General features: G+C 40.4%; 1 protein-coding gene across 2 annotated transcripts in view; it reads right to left on the minus strand.

The window, feature by feature from the left end:
- The window catches only part of SPAM1 (sperm adhesion molecule 1), a 40,110-nt gene that overhangs the window by 5,532 nt on the left and 17,565 nt on the right, over window positions 1-17,013 (minus strand). Inside the window, exons 1-2 of one of the 2 annotated variants that reach the window (XM_004937520.4) lie at window positions 11,953-11,986; window positions 2,360-3,550 (exon numbers count right to left, since the gene is read on the minus strand). In XM_004937520.4, the coding sequence (XP_004937577.2) occupies window positions 2,360-3,328 (969 nt within the window). In that variant the 5' untranslated portion in view covers window positions 3,329-3,550; window positions 11,953-11,986. Of the gene's footprint in view, window positions 1-2,359; window positions 3,551-11,952; window positions 11,987-17,013 lie in introns of those variants that run through there. The other variant, XM_046899872.1, reaches the window with a different exon arrangement.

A 17,013-nucleotide genomic window follows, 5' to 3' on the forward strand; every position in this document is an offset into this window, starting at 1 on the left:
AACATGTAGGCAAAAGATAAAATCCACATAGTAAATTACATAGCCAAAATAACTACTCTGAAGACAGCAAGCAATTATACACTATGCAAACACTCTGCTCACAGTAATACTGTTTTCTTCTGGGGTGGAGTTGAGCAGGTGATACTAGAAAATATTGACAACTGTTTCTAGTTTATACAAGGCTGCTCTGAAAGTAATGCCTCTTATTTTATTATGGTGGCCCATGATATCAGAGGCAGATGGTGGTGGTATGGCAGCAGAGGTTGAACCTTCCCAGCAATATTCCATTGCATTTTGTTGCTGTGTGACAGATGGCAGCAGAAGGGCAGTCTGACAAAATGCTGTCTGACATGGAAGTGCATGTGAAGCAAAGATGTGTCATTGAATTCATCCATGCAGGAAAAATTGCACCCACTGACATTCATTGGTGCTTTCTGAGCATTTATGGAAACCAAACAGTGGATGGAGCACACTGAGGCGGTGGGTGGTGTGTTTCAGCAGTGGCAACAGGACAGTGGGTCACCTCTGCTGGTGCAGGTATTTATGAGCTCAGCATGCAGGCTCTTATTCATTGCTGGAGTAAATGCATAACTACTGGTGGTGATTATGTTGAAAAATAATGATTCGTAGCTATGAATTTCCTCTAACAAATGGTGTTATTGCGCTCTTTACATCTGTTGTAGTTTCCATGGAAATAAACAGGAGGCATTACTTTTGGAGCAACCTATATATGTGGTTAGAAAGCCAGTGGTTAAATCCATACACCCCGCCAACCATTTTAACTTTTATTTTGCTACATGATTTTCTGACTGCTCAGAGCTGGTGGTAACCAATTTCAGTAATGCCGCCTGAAGCGCAAGCTAGAAAGCACAGATGTAGGATTTTTTTTAATTTAATTTCAGTTCTCAGAAAGTGCTGGAGCAGAAAAGTAGTAAGAGCAGAGCTTTCACCAACAGGAATCTCGTTTCTCAGGAGAATGCCTCTGACCTTTTACAGACATTAATCTGGGAAATTTGTTTCTGTTCACTTCTCTTTCTAAGGGTCAGCTATTAGAACAGTCCTAACAAAGCATTTAAGCCCATCTGGAATGGGAGAGGGCTATGGATAGAAAAAGAACAAGGGGAAAAAAATCTTTGTGAGGGGCACAACATGAAAAGGCAGTATGTGAGTGTTGGAGGATTTAAAGGGAGTGACCAGGAACCCAGTAGGACTGCTGACAGAACCTCCTGGTCCTCACAGACATGCATAGAGCTGAGAGCAATGCTCAGTAATGCTCTGTGCAGGATTTCGGAGGGTACCAGACACAAGACAGTCTCTAACTTCCCCCTCCTTATAGCCTGGAGGAGATTCATCAATTTGGTGGTATGTAAGATAGCACTGGAAAATGAAGAATGTTCAGGAAAAAGCATAGCCAGAACTGTAATAAGATTATTAGAACTTAGTCAGAGCCTAACCTTGGCAAACCTGTGATTTACTGAAATGCCATTTAGAAAGCTAGCATAGTGTACTTAAGGACAGAATTTCTTCACTAGCCTTAAAACCTATCAACCAAAGAAAGAATTAGCAGTCTTCTGTCCTTGTTTTGGTTTTCACAAACTGATTTTTTTGCATCAGTACTTCAGGCCCTAGACAGATAAGGAAGTTCTTCAATTCTGGAGAACTAATTAGATTATATCATCATAAAACTCAGATAACTGGGAGTGGAAGAATGGTAATTTGCCATTTATGCAACAGAAATTATTTAGTTTAATGTGCACTACAGAATTCCAAGAGAAGAAAAAAGTGAACATTTTGGACAAGGAAGTGATTGTTGAATGATCTCTCATTTTTCAGCTGGAGGCTGAGGAGTGGGAGAGGTATGAAAGTATGAGATCTTACAATAGGCACGCGTAGGGTACCTCCACAGCCCTCTAACAAAACCAGGAGGGATACACCTCATATTTATCAAAGAGAAAAGTGAGGAGAAGGAAACACGTAAGACAAAAAGAAAGACTTTTTTTAATTGTTTTTTCTTTTAACTTTAAGAAGCAGGTGTTAGGCCAGCCCAGTTTTATTAATTTTCTTTGGAAAAAGTTATTCTTTATTCTGAATTAACGTACTGTAATATGCTCTGTAGATGGTAATATTTTACTGCATGTGAGGACTGCTCAGAGAGTAAAATATAAGTTGATAAATATCATGAGGAAAGATTGAAAATAGACCTCTTATTGTTCAGTTTGCTCAAATGTAGTTGGTAGATTTTTTTTTATATACAATATCTCAACACTTCTGAAACAAATTCATATATTTTCTAAATAAGTGCCCCGTGATAATTTCTTTCCATTTAAATTTGAAATACTTAAGATGTAGCTCCACTCACCTGAGAGAGATATTCCTCATAGAGATCTGTGAATACTGGTCGTGTATATACAAAAACTGGAAGGGGATGAGTAGAATTAGAGACATACGAAACTCTGATGGCTTCTTGAACTCTGTTGCGAACAAAGAGTTGGGCATTTCTGGAAGATCTTAAGGCTGTTTCTAGATAGACAGATGGATAAAGTGCTGTGCTTTTCTCCCACAACCAGTTAAGCTCATTATTTCTTGCTATTTCAATATCTAAACAGGTTCCCGTATAATTGTGTGGGTTTTGTTTATAATCATAATTATAACAGTCTGGGTAAAGGTAGTATCCCCAAAGACGATTTGGCTTCATTGCTATGCCCAGTTTTAAAGATTCCAACATAAGAGATTTTGCTGCAGCTTCAAATTCCTTTTTAGCTATAGTCCTGGCTTCGGCTTCTGATAGACTTATATCTCTCTGCTGAACCAGTTCAATAGATTCCTGCCTATAAATGTCTTTTGATCCCCAGTTCCTTATCCACACAGGTCTCCAATTTTCCCAGTCAATGACAGCCAATCCAAACTGTTCATCTGAAGGAATATAGAACTGGATATCCTCTTTGGCTTTTTTTAAATGGTTTTCCAGCAGTGCAAGTTGAGGGAGTCCTCCATTGAATGCTTCTCCTGTGACTTCATTTTTGTACGGATAGTAACCAAGTCTGTCTGGATAGAATAGAGTGATGTTTTGCCCAATGGATGTCTTCAGTGTGCTTCCAGTGAGAGGAAAAAATGACATGTCCAGCTGCACTCCAGTCCTTTCAGTACAAAGTTCTGTAGGAGCATTCCAGATGGAAAGGAAAGGTGAATTAGAAAGAAGTGGACGAGCTCTCATGTTCAGAGATGAGCAGCAAGAAACTAGAAGAATGGTGAACACCATGCCAGAGGCTATGGGATATGTACAAGTAACACAGATACCAAAATTTTGTATTTGTCTTAGAGTTTCCATTGTAGCATGTGCAGTGGTACTAGATGATTGTGATCAGACAAAAATTAAATGCTCTCAGGGTTGCTGAGAAGTTTGGTAGTCTGTTAGAAGCTGTACCATACAATAATGTTCTTCAGGTTGAAGCTATTAAGCAATATTCCTGATGTGCAGAATGGATGCGTCCTTTATGTGACTCTCTCTACCATTTCTGACTGCAGGAAACTTCTCAACAATTTCTAAGGCCTGATGCAGAAAAAATAAAAAAGAAAGAAAAAAAAAGAAAAAAGTAGATAAATAAGAGGTAGTAAATCTTTCTTTTCTAACTGTGAAATAAACACCATTTTTGGTTTCAAATATATTGTTATCTTTGAGTAAAACTCTCTTGAAGGAAAAGCACAATGTATAATCATAGAAGAAATAAACTTCATAGGAACAGATACAAAATTGTCAGTGAAGTGGTACCCAATAAGTCATGGATTGGAATAAGTGTGCTCGATAGTAGTTCTGATTGTGGCTGTGACTGATGTCTGTAAAGATGAGCATTCTCACAGTGTCTTCTTTTAATCAGCAATAACCTATAAGTAATACTTCTCACTCTCAAAATAAAGTTTTAGGTCTTAATTGATTAATTTTGCAGAGCTCTTAAAGGAAGATCCAAGATAACACAAAACTGGAACCAGAACATTGGTACACATCCAAGAAAACAATCCATATAAACTCATTTAATTCAGTGAGGTATCTGAAATATGATAGGCACTCTATCTTCTGTCCAGAAGTTCTTAAACAGATTCAAAAGCTGTGAATCATTTTGGCACATGGCTATCTATATGTTTCTTGAGGCTGTTTCAGATTTACGTATTAAGGTCCAAAAGGCCAAGTGTGCCTAGGGACATAATGCATTAGGAAACCTGAGGTGATGCATACACACACAGTGAGCAGTCATGCTTACTTTTAGTCAAGAACGTAATGGTAGTGGTGGTGGTTATCTTGGTTTCAGCTGGAATAGATTTGATTTTCTTCATAGTATCTGGTATGGTGCCATGTTTTGGCTTCAGGAGAAAAACAGTGTTAATAACGCACTAATGTTTTAGTTGCTGCTGAGCAGTGCTGCACAGGGAGGAGAATCTTTTAGCTTTTCACTGTCCTGCAAGTGAGGGGACTGGAGGTGCACAAGAAGCTGGGAGGGGACAGAACCAAAACAGCTGACCCAAACTGGCCAAAGGGATTTTCCATACCATATAACATCATATGGAATTAAAAAAACTGATGGAGAGTTGGCTATGGCGGCACCCTCATCATTAGGCCACAGAGTATCTACAGCATATAAGAGCATAGAGGAAAATACAGGAGGCACCATGAGGTGGCTGGATGACTATGAAGAGGAAAGGAACCTGGGGGTGTTGGTTGACGCTTGACTGAACATGAGTCAACAGTGTGCCCAGATGGCCAAGACAGCCAATGCCATCCTGGACTGCATTAGAAATAGTGGGGCCAGCAGGAGCAGGGAGGTAATCATCCCCCTGTACTCAACACTGGTGAGGCTGCACGTCAAGTATTGTGTTCACTTTTGGGCTCTTCACTACTTGAAAGACATTGAGGCCCTGGAACGTGTCCAGAGAAGGGCAACAAAACTGGTGAGGGGTCTGGAGTACAAGTCTTATGAGGAGCGGCTGAGAGAGCTGGGGTTGTTTAGTCTGGAGAAGAGGAGGCTCAGGGGAGACCTCACTGCACTTTACAACTTCCTGGAAGGAGGCTGTGATGAGGAAGGGTTTGGCCTCTGCTCCCAGGCAACAAACAGGACCCGAGCACATGGCCACAAGTTGTACCAGAGGAGGTTTGGATTAGACATAAGGAAAAACTTTTTCTCTTAGAGAGTGGTCAGGCACTGGAATGGCCCGCCAAGGGAGGTGGTGGAGTCACTTTTAATCTTAAAGATTAAACAGTTTTCCTGGATCTGTCTTCTATCTAAGGCTGTCTCAAATGGAAGTTTCCAAGCCAGTCTCTTAGCGTAAGCCTGCTGTCCTGAAGTTAGTGGTCCTGAAGTCAGTCCTGCCATTTGCCCCGTTCCTGCTTTTCAGGATTCTAAATTCTACCATCTCGTGGTCACTGCAGCCAGTCCCTGTGTAGTGGCTTCAACCCCCAGTCTTCACCTTTCTTCTTTGTAACTATGTCCAGCATTGCCTCTTATTGCTGACTCTTACATTATCTAAATGAAGTTATGTTTCCATGGTACAAACATGACTTCCAGGACAAAATAAAATAATTCCACAGAGAAACACTGGAAAAAATATTTTCCACTTATCCAAATACAGCTTAATGAAATGATCATACATAAAAGCTGATCTACATTGGCATTTGCCAAGACAGTGGATCCTTCATATAATAGGCACTGTCATAACAACATGAGGTCATCTAAAAAAAGGAGTTGTAGGGAGTAGTTAAGTTTTCAGTGTGCCTCTATTTCTAGTTATGAATGATTTCTTGACTCCATGGAAGTCAGAACTACAGGACTGAAATTTTTGTTCCTGTAAGCTTTTTCATGAGTGGATTTCAACAACAAGCCATTGATAAAGAGGAAATTATCACTTCCAGTACTGTATTTGCTGGTTCAGCTGGAACTCATTTATTACTGGCTCATCTTACAAAGTTTGGTTTAACATTGTTGGGAAATACTTCTCCTCCAAATCCTGCTGTAATGTACTCTGCTGAGTATAAACCCATAGATTAGTTTATACGATGGCTTCCAGTTAAAAAGATTGCCTTTGGTCCAGCCTAACGATGACAGCTCTAATAAATGTTACTCTTTTCAGTCTCCTTGAATGTCAGTCTAAGTGAGCTAAGTAATAAAGCTGCTCTTGTCTTTGTCAAAAAGTCAATATCTTTACAATATATTAACATTAATTGCTCTGGGGCTAAAGCTATGTACTAGAAGTACATACTGATGGAGCTAAATGCCCTTAGTCTAGGGAAATAATTTCTGCTTTAGATTTTCCTGAATTTGGCATTTGTAAAGGTTACATATTAGAGAAAATAACGGGAATTTTCTTGGTTTAATTATTCTATCATTTTTTCACAGCATAAACTGGACTGCAGAAACAAACATCGTTGAAAATACAAGTGTGCTCCCACATTTTGGTAGCTGCGCTGTCATAGATTTGGGCCATGCTACGTTGTCCTGTTTAAAAAATGCCCCACTTGGCCAAAGACAGAAAATAAGAGGAATACAACATCCACACTAACAACAGCATGTAAGAATAAGCCTGAGATCATCAATATAATTATAATTTTAAATTATAGGTAACATAGTTTTCAAGAGCTTATTATCTGTTTCTTGCATTGCAAAGGTATGTTATTGCATATTAATTAATGATATGTAATAATAACACATTATTTATATGAAAATAGGTATGTTCCCTGTGCTAAGGAAAATGCAGATGGAAGTCTTCACACGGAAGTGATTACTCCTGACAGAGCAGTGCTTGTCTTTAAATCACCGTGAAGCTGTGGTGGAAAAAACGTGGTCAAATACACAAATGAGACCAGAGTTCCTATTCTTTCATTTGTGTTATAAGAACTACTTAAAATAGTGTGAAGATTACTCCCAACAGTATAGAGAAGATAGAGTTCTTGACACCATAGCTTTTTAAGTCCCTGGGACAATTTGCTTTGCATCTTCCCTTATCTTAACACTGGGAAAATATGAAGTTGCCTAAAGACTCATCTTCAGGAAAGAAAGTACCACTGAGTAACACTTAAGTAGAAGGAAATTTCCATGATTCCTGTGAAGCAGAGGAACTAAGAAGTTCTAAGAATATGTTTAATTGTGTGTTAATGTATTTAAACTTAGAACCTGAAGTAGAGTACAGAGGACTTTGTTGGGGTTTTTTTTTTGTGTGTGTGTGTGTGTGTGCGTGGTTTTTTTGTTTGTTTGTTTTGTTTTGTTTTGTTTTTGACAAACCAGAAAGTATCAGCAATACCAATACAGTCCATTGACTCACGGTTCCCCGAATAGGATCAAAGCAGTTCATATTGTTAGCAGTTCACACTGTTGGACACCTCTACCTTTGAGGGATCAATAGAAAATACTGAATGTATTTGAAATTCCTTTTGCTCTCTTCTTGGCTGCCTCAGGTAGTGATGTGAAAAATGGCCCTGTTGTCTTACTCTCTAGTCTGGAGGAGTCCTTTTTCTCAAAGAAGGGAAAAGTGCTACTGATGTATATGAAAGCACCTGCTCTGCTGGAACTGTGACATAGAGAGGATTCAAACGCTTTTAAAGGGAAGGAACCTGGGAAGGAGGCTGTTTGCTTATCATAGAACGGCTTGGGTTGGAAGGGACCTCAAGGATCATCAAGCTCCAACCCCCCTGCCACATGCAGGGCCACCCCAACCTCCATATCTAATACTTGGCCGCAGTATCACGGGCATACATAGAGACATACAACAGCCACAGAAGAAAGGGAAGAATAATCCTGCAGTTGCATTGCACTCCCGAGGTGAATCGTTTTGGCATTTCTAAAATTCAAAACAGTGATACTCAATTAACACGCACACACATACAGGAGTTGTGAGAATAACACTTGTGAGGACTAGAGAGACTAGCATCTCAGAAAGAGGGTGAAACTCTGGAAACATGAACTATATCTGCTGCACAGCTGATGGGAAATTGAACGTGATCAGACATTAAGCATGAAGCCTTTGCATAGTAGGATTTAGCCTTGTTAGAAATGTATTAAGATACGCTTGTTTGTAAAGTCAGAATTTGGTAAGCATTTATTTTCATAATAGTTTCTAAAACTCCACCCTCACGTCCATATAATCTTCTCATTTGAACTGCTACAACTATCTGTGGGGCCACGCAATGAGTCGTTGAGGTTAAAAATGCCTCAGGCAAAAGAGAAGAGAGGAGGGTTTTTTTTTTCTGACTAAGTAAACAAACCAGCAAAACTGGCTAGTTTAGCCAGCACCAGTGATTTGAGAAGTGCTTGTCAGACTACGCCCCAGTGCTGTAGCTGTCCTTATCAGCAATGACTGACAAACCAGCAATTTCGTGATTGCTTACTCTCATTCTTGAGTTCTATTTTTGAGTACAGGGCAATGGTTCCGTGAGGACCTGTAGCCTGAGAAAACCTCCAAATTTCTATACTGACATTCCCTGCTGAGAGTTTAGTTTGCCCATGGAAGAAATCAAAATGTGTCGATATTCTTAAAGGTCAGTAGCTGAGCATTCAAGCTGTAGATAGCCTGCCTTAAAAATGTGCATACAAAAGTCTTAGTCTAACTAATATTTGATTCTGGAATCTGTGATTCCACTGTATGTTTTTGCTAATCTTTCCAATTGGTTTTTGAAGTCTTACCATGACTGCTCCTGTGTTCCCTGACTAATTTAACGTGTTAGAAAAACTCTCTTCTCCTCTTAATTTCTCAGGTTTTTTTTTCTCTTGAAAGTTCTAACTCCCAATTCTGTAAAGTTCTGTAATAGCAGCTTTTTTTTTTTTTTTTTTTTTTTTTTTTTTTTTTTTTTTTACTGTTGTTTCAATTTGTTGGGTTTGTTTAGTGAGGTAGCCAAATAAATTGTCTGAACACATTTTCAGGACTAGTTGGAACATTTTGTTTGCTGTATTGTGTATAATTAGGCTTGGCAGAACTCAGACTCTGTAATGACAGTTTCTATTGCAGGGAAATCAAGGACAAAATAAGAATCTGTCACTTGTCTCTTTGTGGTGAACCCTGTGGCAGGCTTTGAAATAATTAAAAATGTGGAATACTAGTCAGTATCGTATGAAAAAAGATTATACAGAATACTGGGCAAGTCACAGTGCCATTTCAAAATGCAACAAGTGGTTTTATTTGGCCTATTTTTAGTTAAATATTCTTTGCAACATCCCACATCCCACTGAACCCTACTGAATAGCTCTAATTAGAAGCCTTCAGAATAAAAGGTCAACACATTTTCTCTGTTTTAGCTCACGTATTCAAGCTGTTCTTCCCTCTAACTATGTGACAAGGTTGTAGGTGTAATTTTCATTGATTCTCCTCCTATCCCATGGCGACACAACTGAGTAAATCAAATAATCTTTGAATATTTTCATCAAAATAATGCTTTGCAATTCCACCTAAGATGTCTAATATCTTTTGGTTTGCAGCTGAATCCTGTTTGTATCCCAGTGTCATTTTAAACTCTTTTGGACAGCAGTCTTTACAAGGGAGCTGTCCATGTACTTGGAGCTGCAGTATAAAAACAGGCTTCCAAGGCAGCTTAGTGGGTCTTGCAGGTGAGCTCTTCCAAACAAGACAACATGTCTACAAGTTCATGGACAACAATCTAGAGGATTATAATATGCCATTAATAAACATGTATGTTTATCATCTCTCATAGGAGTATTATTTTGAAAACCAGACATCTGAACTGAGCAGAAAAACACATGATATTCTTTCCTCTTAAGTGTTCCATGCAGCATGGAAATATAACTACAGTACACTTTTGGTCAAGGCAGATGACATTTCACATCTGTGTTAAGATTATTTTCCCTCTAGCAAATCATTACCCTGTCCTAGTAACTAATATGGAAAAATGATCTGCACTGTACAAAAGTAGTTGTGCCTTTGGAATAGGTGTTTGTAGGTGAAATATACTGTTGTAGACGTCTCAGGAAGAGACAGAATAGGCTTTCATTTAGTCCATGTTAAGTAATGCAGTATTAAAATTAACACAGCAGCCAATTCAGAATGTGAAGCAGTTTCAGTCACAAAATCATGCCCTCTTTTTTAAAGGAAAGGATCCTACAGGAGAAACAATAGCAGCATTCTTTTTTGAAAGCAGGGGAGCGGATGTACCCCTGGTGTGAACCCTACCTGAATGGATGAAATTGTTCCCAGCTTTTAGTAACAATGCTTTATAACTAGAGCCACAGGAGGGAGAAGTAAGGGGGTCCTCAAGTGGGAATTAGCCTTGGAAATAAATATGTATTATAAACCTCAGCACCAGTTTGTATATTAGTATCTGTCTTCACAGTATGTGATTTCGAGATCTTTTGTGCTATACCTAAATGTTCTCTCCTTTAAAACTTCCTCTTCTGGGACTGTAATTCATTCTGTATTCTTTTATTCCATATGACTATATATAATCTGAGGAAAATGTGAAACTGCAGTAAAGAAATGAACCTTCCCACAAGAATAATTTCTTTCCTGCTGTTTCGTACTGTGTCTCCATTCACTGTTTCTTCCCAGTCCCCCTGGTCTTTTGTTATTTTGATAAACCTCCTAATACCAAGGAGCCAGCGTAATTGCCACCCATCCCTGGAGATAAGTGAGAGAGATGGTAAGCAGATGTCAAAGTCTCAAAACAAAGGTGAGTACAAAGCTATGCAGAACACCGGTGATTTTATAAAGGAGAAATTAGCATTATCGAGCACTGTTTGGGGAAATGGTTATGCAAAGAATTAACAATTTTATCTGAAAAGAAAGAGAAGGCAGCCGGACCTGCCTGAGTGAGCACATTAGCATAAGCCTTAAAGAAAGCCTAAGAAAGGGGATTTACAGTAAGGGAGCTGGAAAAGAGGCTTGCAGCTCTCCATAGACAGCAATTGGTTGATCCGCCAGTGCTAGGGAGGTTAAAACTTGTATGATTCTTGGAACCAAACAGCTAGAGTACCTGACCTCAGCATCAGCTTTTCTTCTAGCTGAAATAACATGCAAACTCTTAAAATCCTGCCTAAGTGGAGAATTTGAGACAATGTCACTGCTTTTTAGGATGAAAGACATAATGTCTCACATGCTGAGAAAGTCAGCTTGGACCACTTGCCACAGGGGCTATGCCCTGGATGGGCACAGGCCATGCAGGCTTTGCCCTCAGTGTGGAGATAAGCCCACGTCCACACTGCTTTCTCTGGGCTTTCTCCTCTCCGGTGGCTTCAGGGAAACCCAAGACAACTCATACCTGTGCAGGAGCTGCCCAGCACTGGCTCTATTGTCCTTAAGCAGCTCTGACTCAAACCTGTTGCCTTTGATATTTTGTGGTTTGCTTCACCCTCCTGTAGCTGCATATAAAAAATAACTATTACACTGCAGCGTATTTACCTGAGTGGCTAAACACATTAAGGTCTCATCTCTTTTACCTCTGAGTAGAAACATTCACTACGGACAAATAGATCCTTACTAAACTTCCCCAAATGTCAGTTTATTCCAGTCAACTCAACATTCCCTGTCAGCATACCCCTGTCTGTAAATGAAATCTATTCCTACCACCACCCCCAAAAAATTGCCCAGACTAGCAATGTAACCTAAAGGGTTTGAAATTTAAAGTGAGATGGTTTTAGCAGTTTTGTTGATATGTACACATAGATTTAACTGTGACAACTCTGAATTTACTGCATGTAAGTAATCTTTTATATGTGTAATAGTCAAGGAATCATTTGGAATGAAAGGAAAAAATATCAAAAGATGCTGAGAGAGAAGAAGCTGATAGTATCATACAGCAGAAGTTCAGCACATGGTTCATCACAGCGGATAGGTTGCTATGTGTCATGATTATTCACAACCTTGCTGGAAAGTACTGCTGAAATTTACCTTTCCTTCATGGAGATTTAAATTTCAAAATACATTTCAAAAAATCAAACAACATAGAAATAAACAGTAAATACTCACCTACATGGTACCACAGGTCAGGACTTGCTGGAATGAATGAACAAGTGAGTTGACAATATAATTAGCCTTGTCTGGAAAGGCAGGGCTCTGGCCCAGCCAATTGGGATTTGTCATTTGGTGTAAACCTTAGCATAATTACTGGGTAGTTGATTAAAGGTGTCTTCTGTCTTAGCTGATCTCAGTAACTACTGTGACAACACATTATCCGTCAAAGGTCTTACAACTAGTTTTGTGATATAAAATTTACAAAAACAAATTGAAACTTTTTTTCCCTAAAGTAAGAAATACATATTTCAACTTTTACTTTTTGATGCACCAGTGGTTTGACCAATGGAGGCAAAATGTTTTTCATGGGTTTGCTATGCAGAAATGAGGTAGGGGAAGAGAACTGCCTTATGAGGTGCCCAAGTGTAAAGAGCCAAGAGGAGCTGCACACGTGGTATGCGCCAAACAAGGCAGCAGGGGGAATTACCCACTGGGGAGCAGATACCGAGGTTGCTAGGTAGGGGATCGCCCAGCTGAGCAGCACAATGCCCTCTGATTGTTCTCACAGAGATTCAGGCAGGAGCGCTGGAGCATCCCCGGTGGATGCTGATGCAGAGCATGTTACCAGCCATGTGGAGGTACTGAAACAACCTCCCACTATGTCATTAAACTCCACACTGTGATGACACTCACATAGCCCTGTAGATTGAGGGCTTCCCACAACAGTGGGGTGGCAGGTAGCCATCGGTTAGAGCTGTTTTGAGCTGCAGACCTTCACTTACGCTTGTAATTTGGAAGTTCATTAATGGATACATTTCTCCCTCGGCAGAAAAACAGCTTTTTCTTTGGAGTTGATTTTAGTGTCAAGATTTTTGTTACAATACTAAAACCTTTCAAACATCACACATACTGGTTTCGTAGTGTATTGTCTTTTACTGTTTTCTGTTCTGCATGACATATCCTTCATAAATGTGTGAGTAGATAGAGCTAATGATAAATCCCAAAATAAAATAGTCCATTATTTTATACAGTCATTAAAATCAGACACTATTTAGTACTTATGTTTTTACATGGATGTTAAATACATATATAGAAGAATAATTTAGAAACTATGATTTAGAAAATAATAGTTTATAACACCATTCTAAAATTACGATAAAAAATATTTTAAAGCAAAGAGTATCCTGTGGTGAAGGAACAAGTTGGGATAGAATTTATATATATGTATATACATTCATTTTATCTCCCCTTACTAATATGCTACTGTACATTAGATAAGAATTTTAAAACAATATTAATTGGTAAAAGCCTTGAAAAAAATCAAGGGTTTGGATTTTTCAGTGTTATTCTAAAATTTGTCCTTTTCTGGGTTGAATTCTGTACAAGAAAATATTTCCTTCTTCATGGAAAATATCAAGCCAGCTTGACGTGTGAGATGAACAAGGAAAACAAAGATACACATTAATGAGACCTCGTAGGTCAGCTTACTGTTGAGAAACTCATGGTCGCTGTTTTCAAAAACCTGCTGCTTTTTCAGCCCAAGCCATAGACTGCAAGGCTCTGCCTCTTCACCTGTAGCAGCAGTTTTCTCTCTTCTAACACTGCATCTTTATGGTACAGGGTCCACTCCACAGGAGCCTAACAGCCAGAATCCCAGCCTGCACATTCACCACCTGTCGTCTACCATCCATTACTTGTATGAAATAAGAATTTGCTCCCAGAACAGGGCTTTTGCTGGCTGAAGTTTTAAATAAAGAAGTGAAATACCAGGTAGTTCTAAAAATGGGAAAGAAGCATTGGTATGCGTGGTGGAAGTGGTCTTGTGGAATAGAATGAAAGTTGAGGAAGCTGAGGAGACATGGGAATGGTTCTGCAGGACTGTGGGAAACAAAAGTTATGGAAGAGCTGCAGGGAACCTTGATCAAGCCATTCTTCATGCCTCAGTAACCTACTAGTTTGTTTTTAAGACATTCACTTACATCCGCTCTGGCTTTTACCATCAAACTCTTTCAAAGCAAGACGCTCAGCTGCCAATACAGAAGGTTCCTATCCCCTACAGGGGTCAGCAAGTTATTTACTGCAGTACTGCAGGGCTTCTCTGTGGCCACTGCTGGGTGTCACAAACAGCCCCACAGCCGCTGAATGTGTCAGCCCCCCCTGCTGAGGCTGCCAGAAGAGGTGCTAATGCTGTTTGTATAATGCAATGTGAACATCTGTCCATTAGCAACTGGAGAAGAGCCACCAGTGTCACGCCCCACAGCTGCCGGCCAGTATGCAGACACTCACAATTTCTAGTTACTACTGAATGAGCTGGATTCAACCCAATAATCCGATGGTAAATGTCTCTGTGCCCCTCCAAATTATAAGAGTGTGGCTGTTAGGTGGCTCTTGATTTCATTTTGATATGACACAAATTGGGAGGTGTATATGCTGGCTGAGGGACAGTGGAAGAAGAATGACAAGCAGAAAAGCAACAGCTGGTAACTAATAAGAGTGGAGATGTCTGAAGCCAGATGGGAAGAGAAGCTGGTAAAGATACACAAATCTACCACACAGTCTGTATCATCGAATGCTACAAATAAAGTAATGGGATATCATAGAATTACAGAGTCACAGAATGATTTGGGCTGGAAAGCACCTTAAAGACCACATAGCTCCAGCCCCCTGCTGTGCTCAGAGTTGCCACATGCTGCATCAGGCTGCCCAGGGCCCCATTCAGCCTGGCCTTGAACACAGGAATGGGGCATCCACAGATTCTCTGGGCAACCTGTGCCAGAGCCTCACCGCGCTCTCAGTAAAAATTTCTCTCAAACTTAGAAATAAAGGATGTGGAGTAGAACTCTGTCAAAGGCCTTGCAGAAGTCCAGGCAAAGGCAGAAGTGGCCCAAAGCTTTTAAACAATGTAAACAAAACTGAACTCTGCTGCCTTAAGAAAAAAAAAGACAAATTGACTTTTCTCCTGTTGTTAATCAGAGACAAAATCCCACAATGTGACTGGCAGAAAGGGTTGCAGGGCTAAGGGCAGTTAGTGGCTGAAGGGAGGCAGAGGGCTGAGATGAGGATGAGGTGTCCATTTCCCTTTCACTCTCCAGCCTGTCTGATCTCATTGAGATGAAGCCAGCCTCGCTGGCACTTCATCTTTCATCAGAGCAAAGCATCGAGGCACATATAACCCATTCTTCAGCAGCTGCCCTCTGACCCTCAGCTACAGGTCACATCCTAACCTTCACACACTATGACCCCTTTTTCTAAGCCCACCCTTCAGTGGGTGGATGTTGTACTTGGGTCAGGGAAATCCCAGGTATGCATACAGACTGGGAGAACTCCTTGAGAGCAGTCCTGTGGAGAAAGATTTGGGGCCTGGTAGACAGAAAGCTGCATATAGCCAGCAGTGTGCACTTGCAGCCTGGAAGGCCACTGCTTTCTGGAGAACTGTGCCTTTACTCCACCCAGGCCCCCAGCATGTATGTAGCTGCTCAAGGAGCTTGGCCACCCATCATAGCTACTGTCACCTGCCTTCTCACCTGCTCAACAGAGCCACTGTAAGTTCTAGGAAGCTGTAGGTTTTAAATTTTCTAGGACCTAGGGGTGTGAAGCTGTGTGAGATCTGATCAACAAGTGTATAATATGAACATCCTGAAATCTCACTTTCTGAGCATCCAGGTCAGTTATCTGACCTGAGTTCACATGGTCTCTTTCTGGCCTTTGTCACAGGTTTCCCTGCCACAGAAACCAGGGCACTGGGGGAGAGCCATGGAAAGCAGTGCACTTCCATACCTTGCCCCAGGTTGTAGGTGACACATATAGCAAAAGCAGGAATGTTGAGAGCTCACTATGATTTCAACTGAGACAATATTTTCCTTCCTATGTATGCATAAAAGGCCCAGGTGGAAATGCCTCTTGAATGCTGGCAAGTCAGGTTGTCTAAGCACCAGAGCCCTCTATTGTATTACAGCAGTTATAGTCATTTTGAAAACTCCCACCATTTGGCTCTCTGCATCATGTAATACAGCCCAGAGATTTTCCTCTGTTATATCCAAACAAGACAGTTTACCTACACAGCACAATGCAGTGCAGATACACGAGCAAGGGTTCTGAAAGCAGCAGAGCAGATCAACACATCTCATCTTTTCACATGTAGCATTGTTCTATTTGGTACAGGTCTGTTTTAATTTGTCTGGAGTACTTTTAGGACCTGAGCAGCTCTTTTCATGCGACAGTTCAGCACTGCACCTCCTGATCCTAAAGGCCCCAGGACTGACCTGGCAGGTTACTGTCCCACGCTCAGCGCTGCAGGACAGCTATACCATTGCTGCCTCCACACTTTGGGTTTTTGCTGTTCTGGGGCTGGCAGGTTTGCACAGCTAGTCTGCCTCATGTTCCTCAGTGCAGGCTGAAGACCTCTTCTGATGGGCAGCACAGCGCTCCCCCAATGGTTTGCATCAGTGTCTTCCTGGACTCAGATGTAAGCTTTTGAAGGCTGTAGAGAAGGCTATTTTGATTCTTTTTCTGAGTCTTGCATTATAAGTAATTTTCCTCTCAGAATGACATTTCTAATTTACATCTTTCTAAACCCTTGCAAAGCTGCCATGACAATAAGCACTATAAAAATTAGTAAATAAGAATTTTCTTATTTACCTGATTGCCTTTCATGTCTCATTGTCTTTTATGTCATTCTATGCCAAGCCACTTTCAAATTATATCTTCAATGTGGAAGCTAAAAGCAATCTAAATGAATTGGTTTTATGTCAAGAAATATATATTCCCATGTACCCTGTGTACATATTGAAAGCTGCAGCTTTAGTAAAGAATAGTAGACATTGACACCCTTCCCTTTCCATCCCAACTGCAAAAAGGGTTAGGGAGACTCAGCTGCAGCTTACACCAACAGCAACAGCGCAACTTCCTTCTGAAGTGTATCCAGTCCCACACTCTCACTGCTGAAATTCATCACAGTGCACATAGCTCTCATGCACCTTTGAGAATTGATGTCAGCGTGTCAACACTCACCAGTATAATGGATGCTTGGGATTGTGTCTTTAGCAAGAATAAACCCACTGACCTGCATATTAACAT

The sequence above is a fragment of the Gallus gallus genome, chromosome 1 (assembly GCF_016699485.2).
Source record: "Gallus gallus isolate bGalGal1 chromosome 1, bGalGal1.mat.broiler.GRCg7b, whole genome shotgun sequence".
NCBI lineage: Eukaryota > Metazoa > Chordata > Aves > Galliformes > Phasianidae > Gallus > Gallus gallus.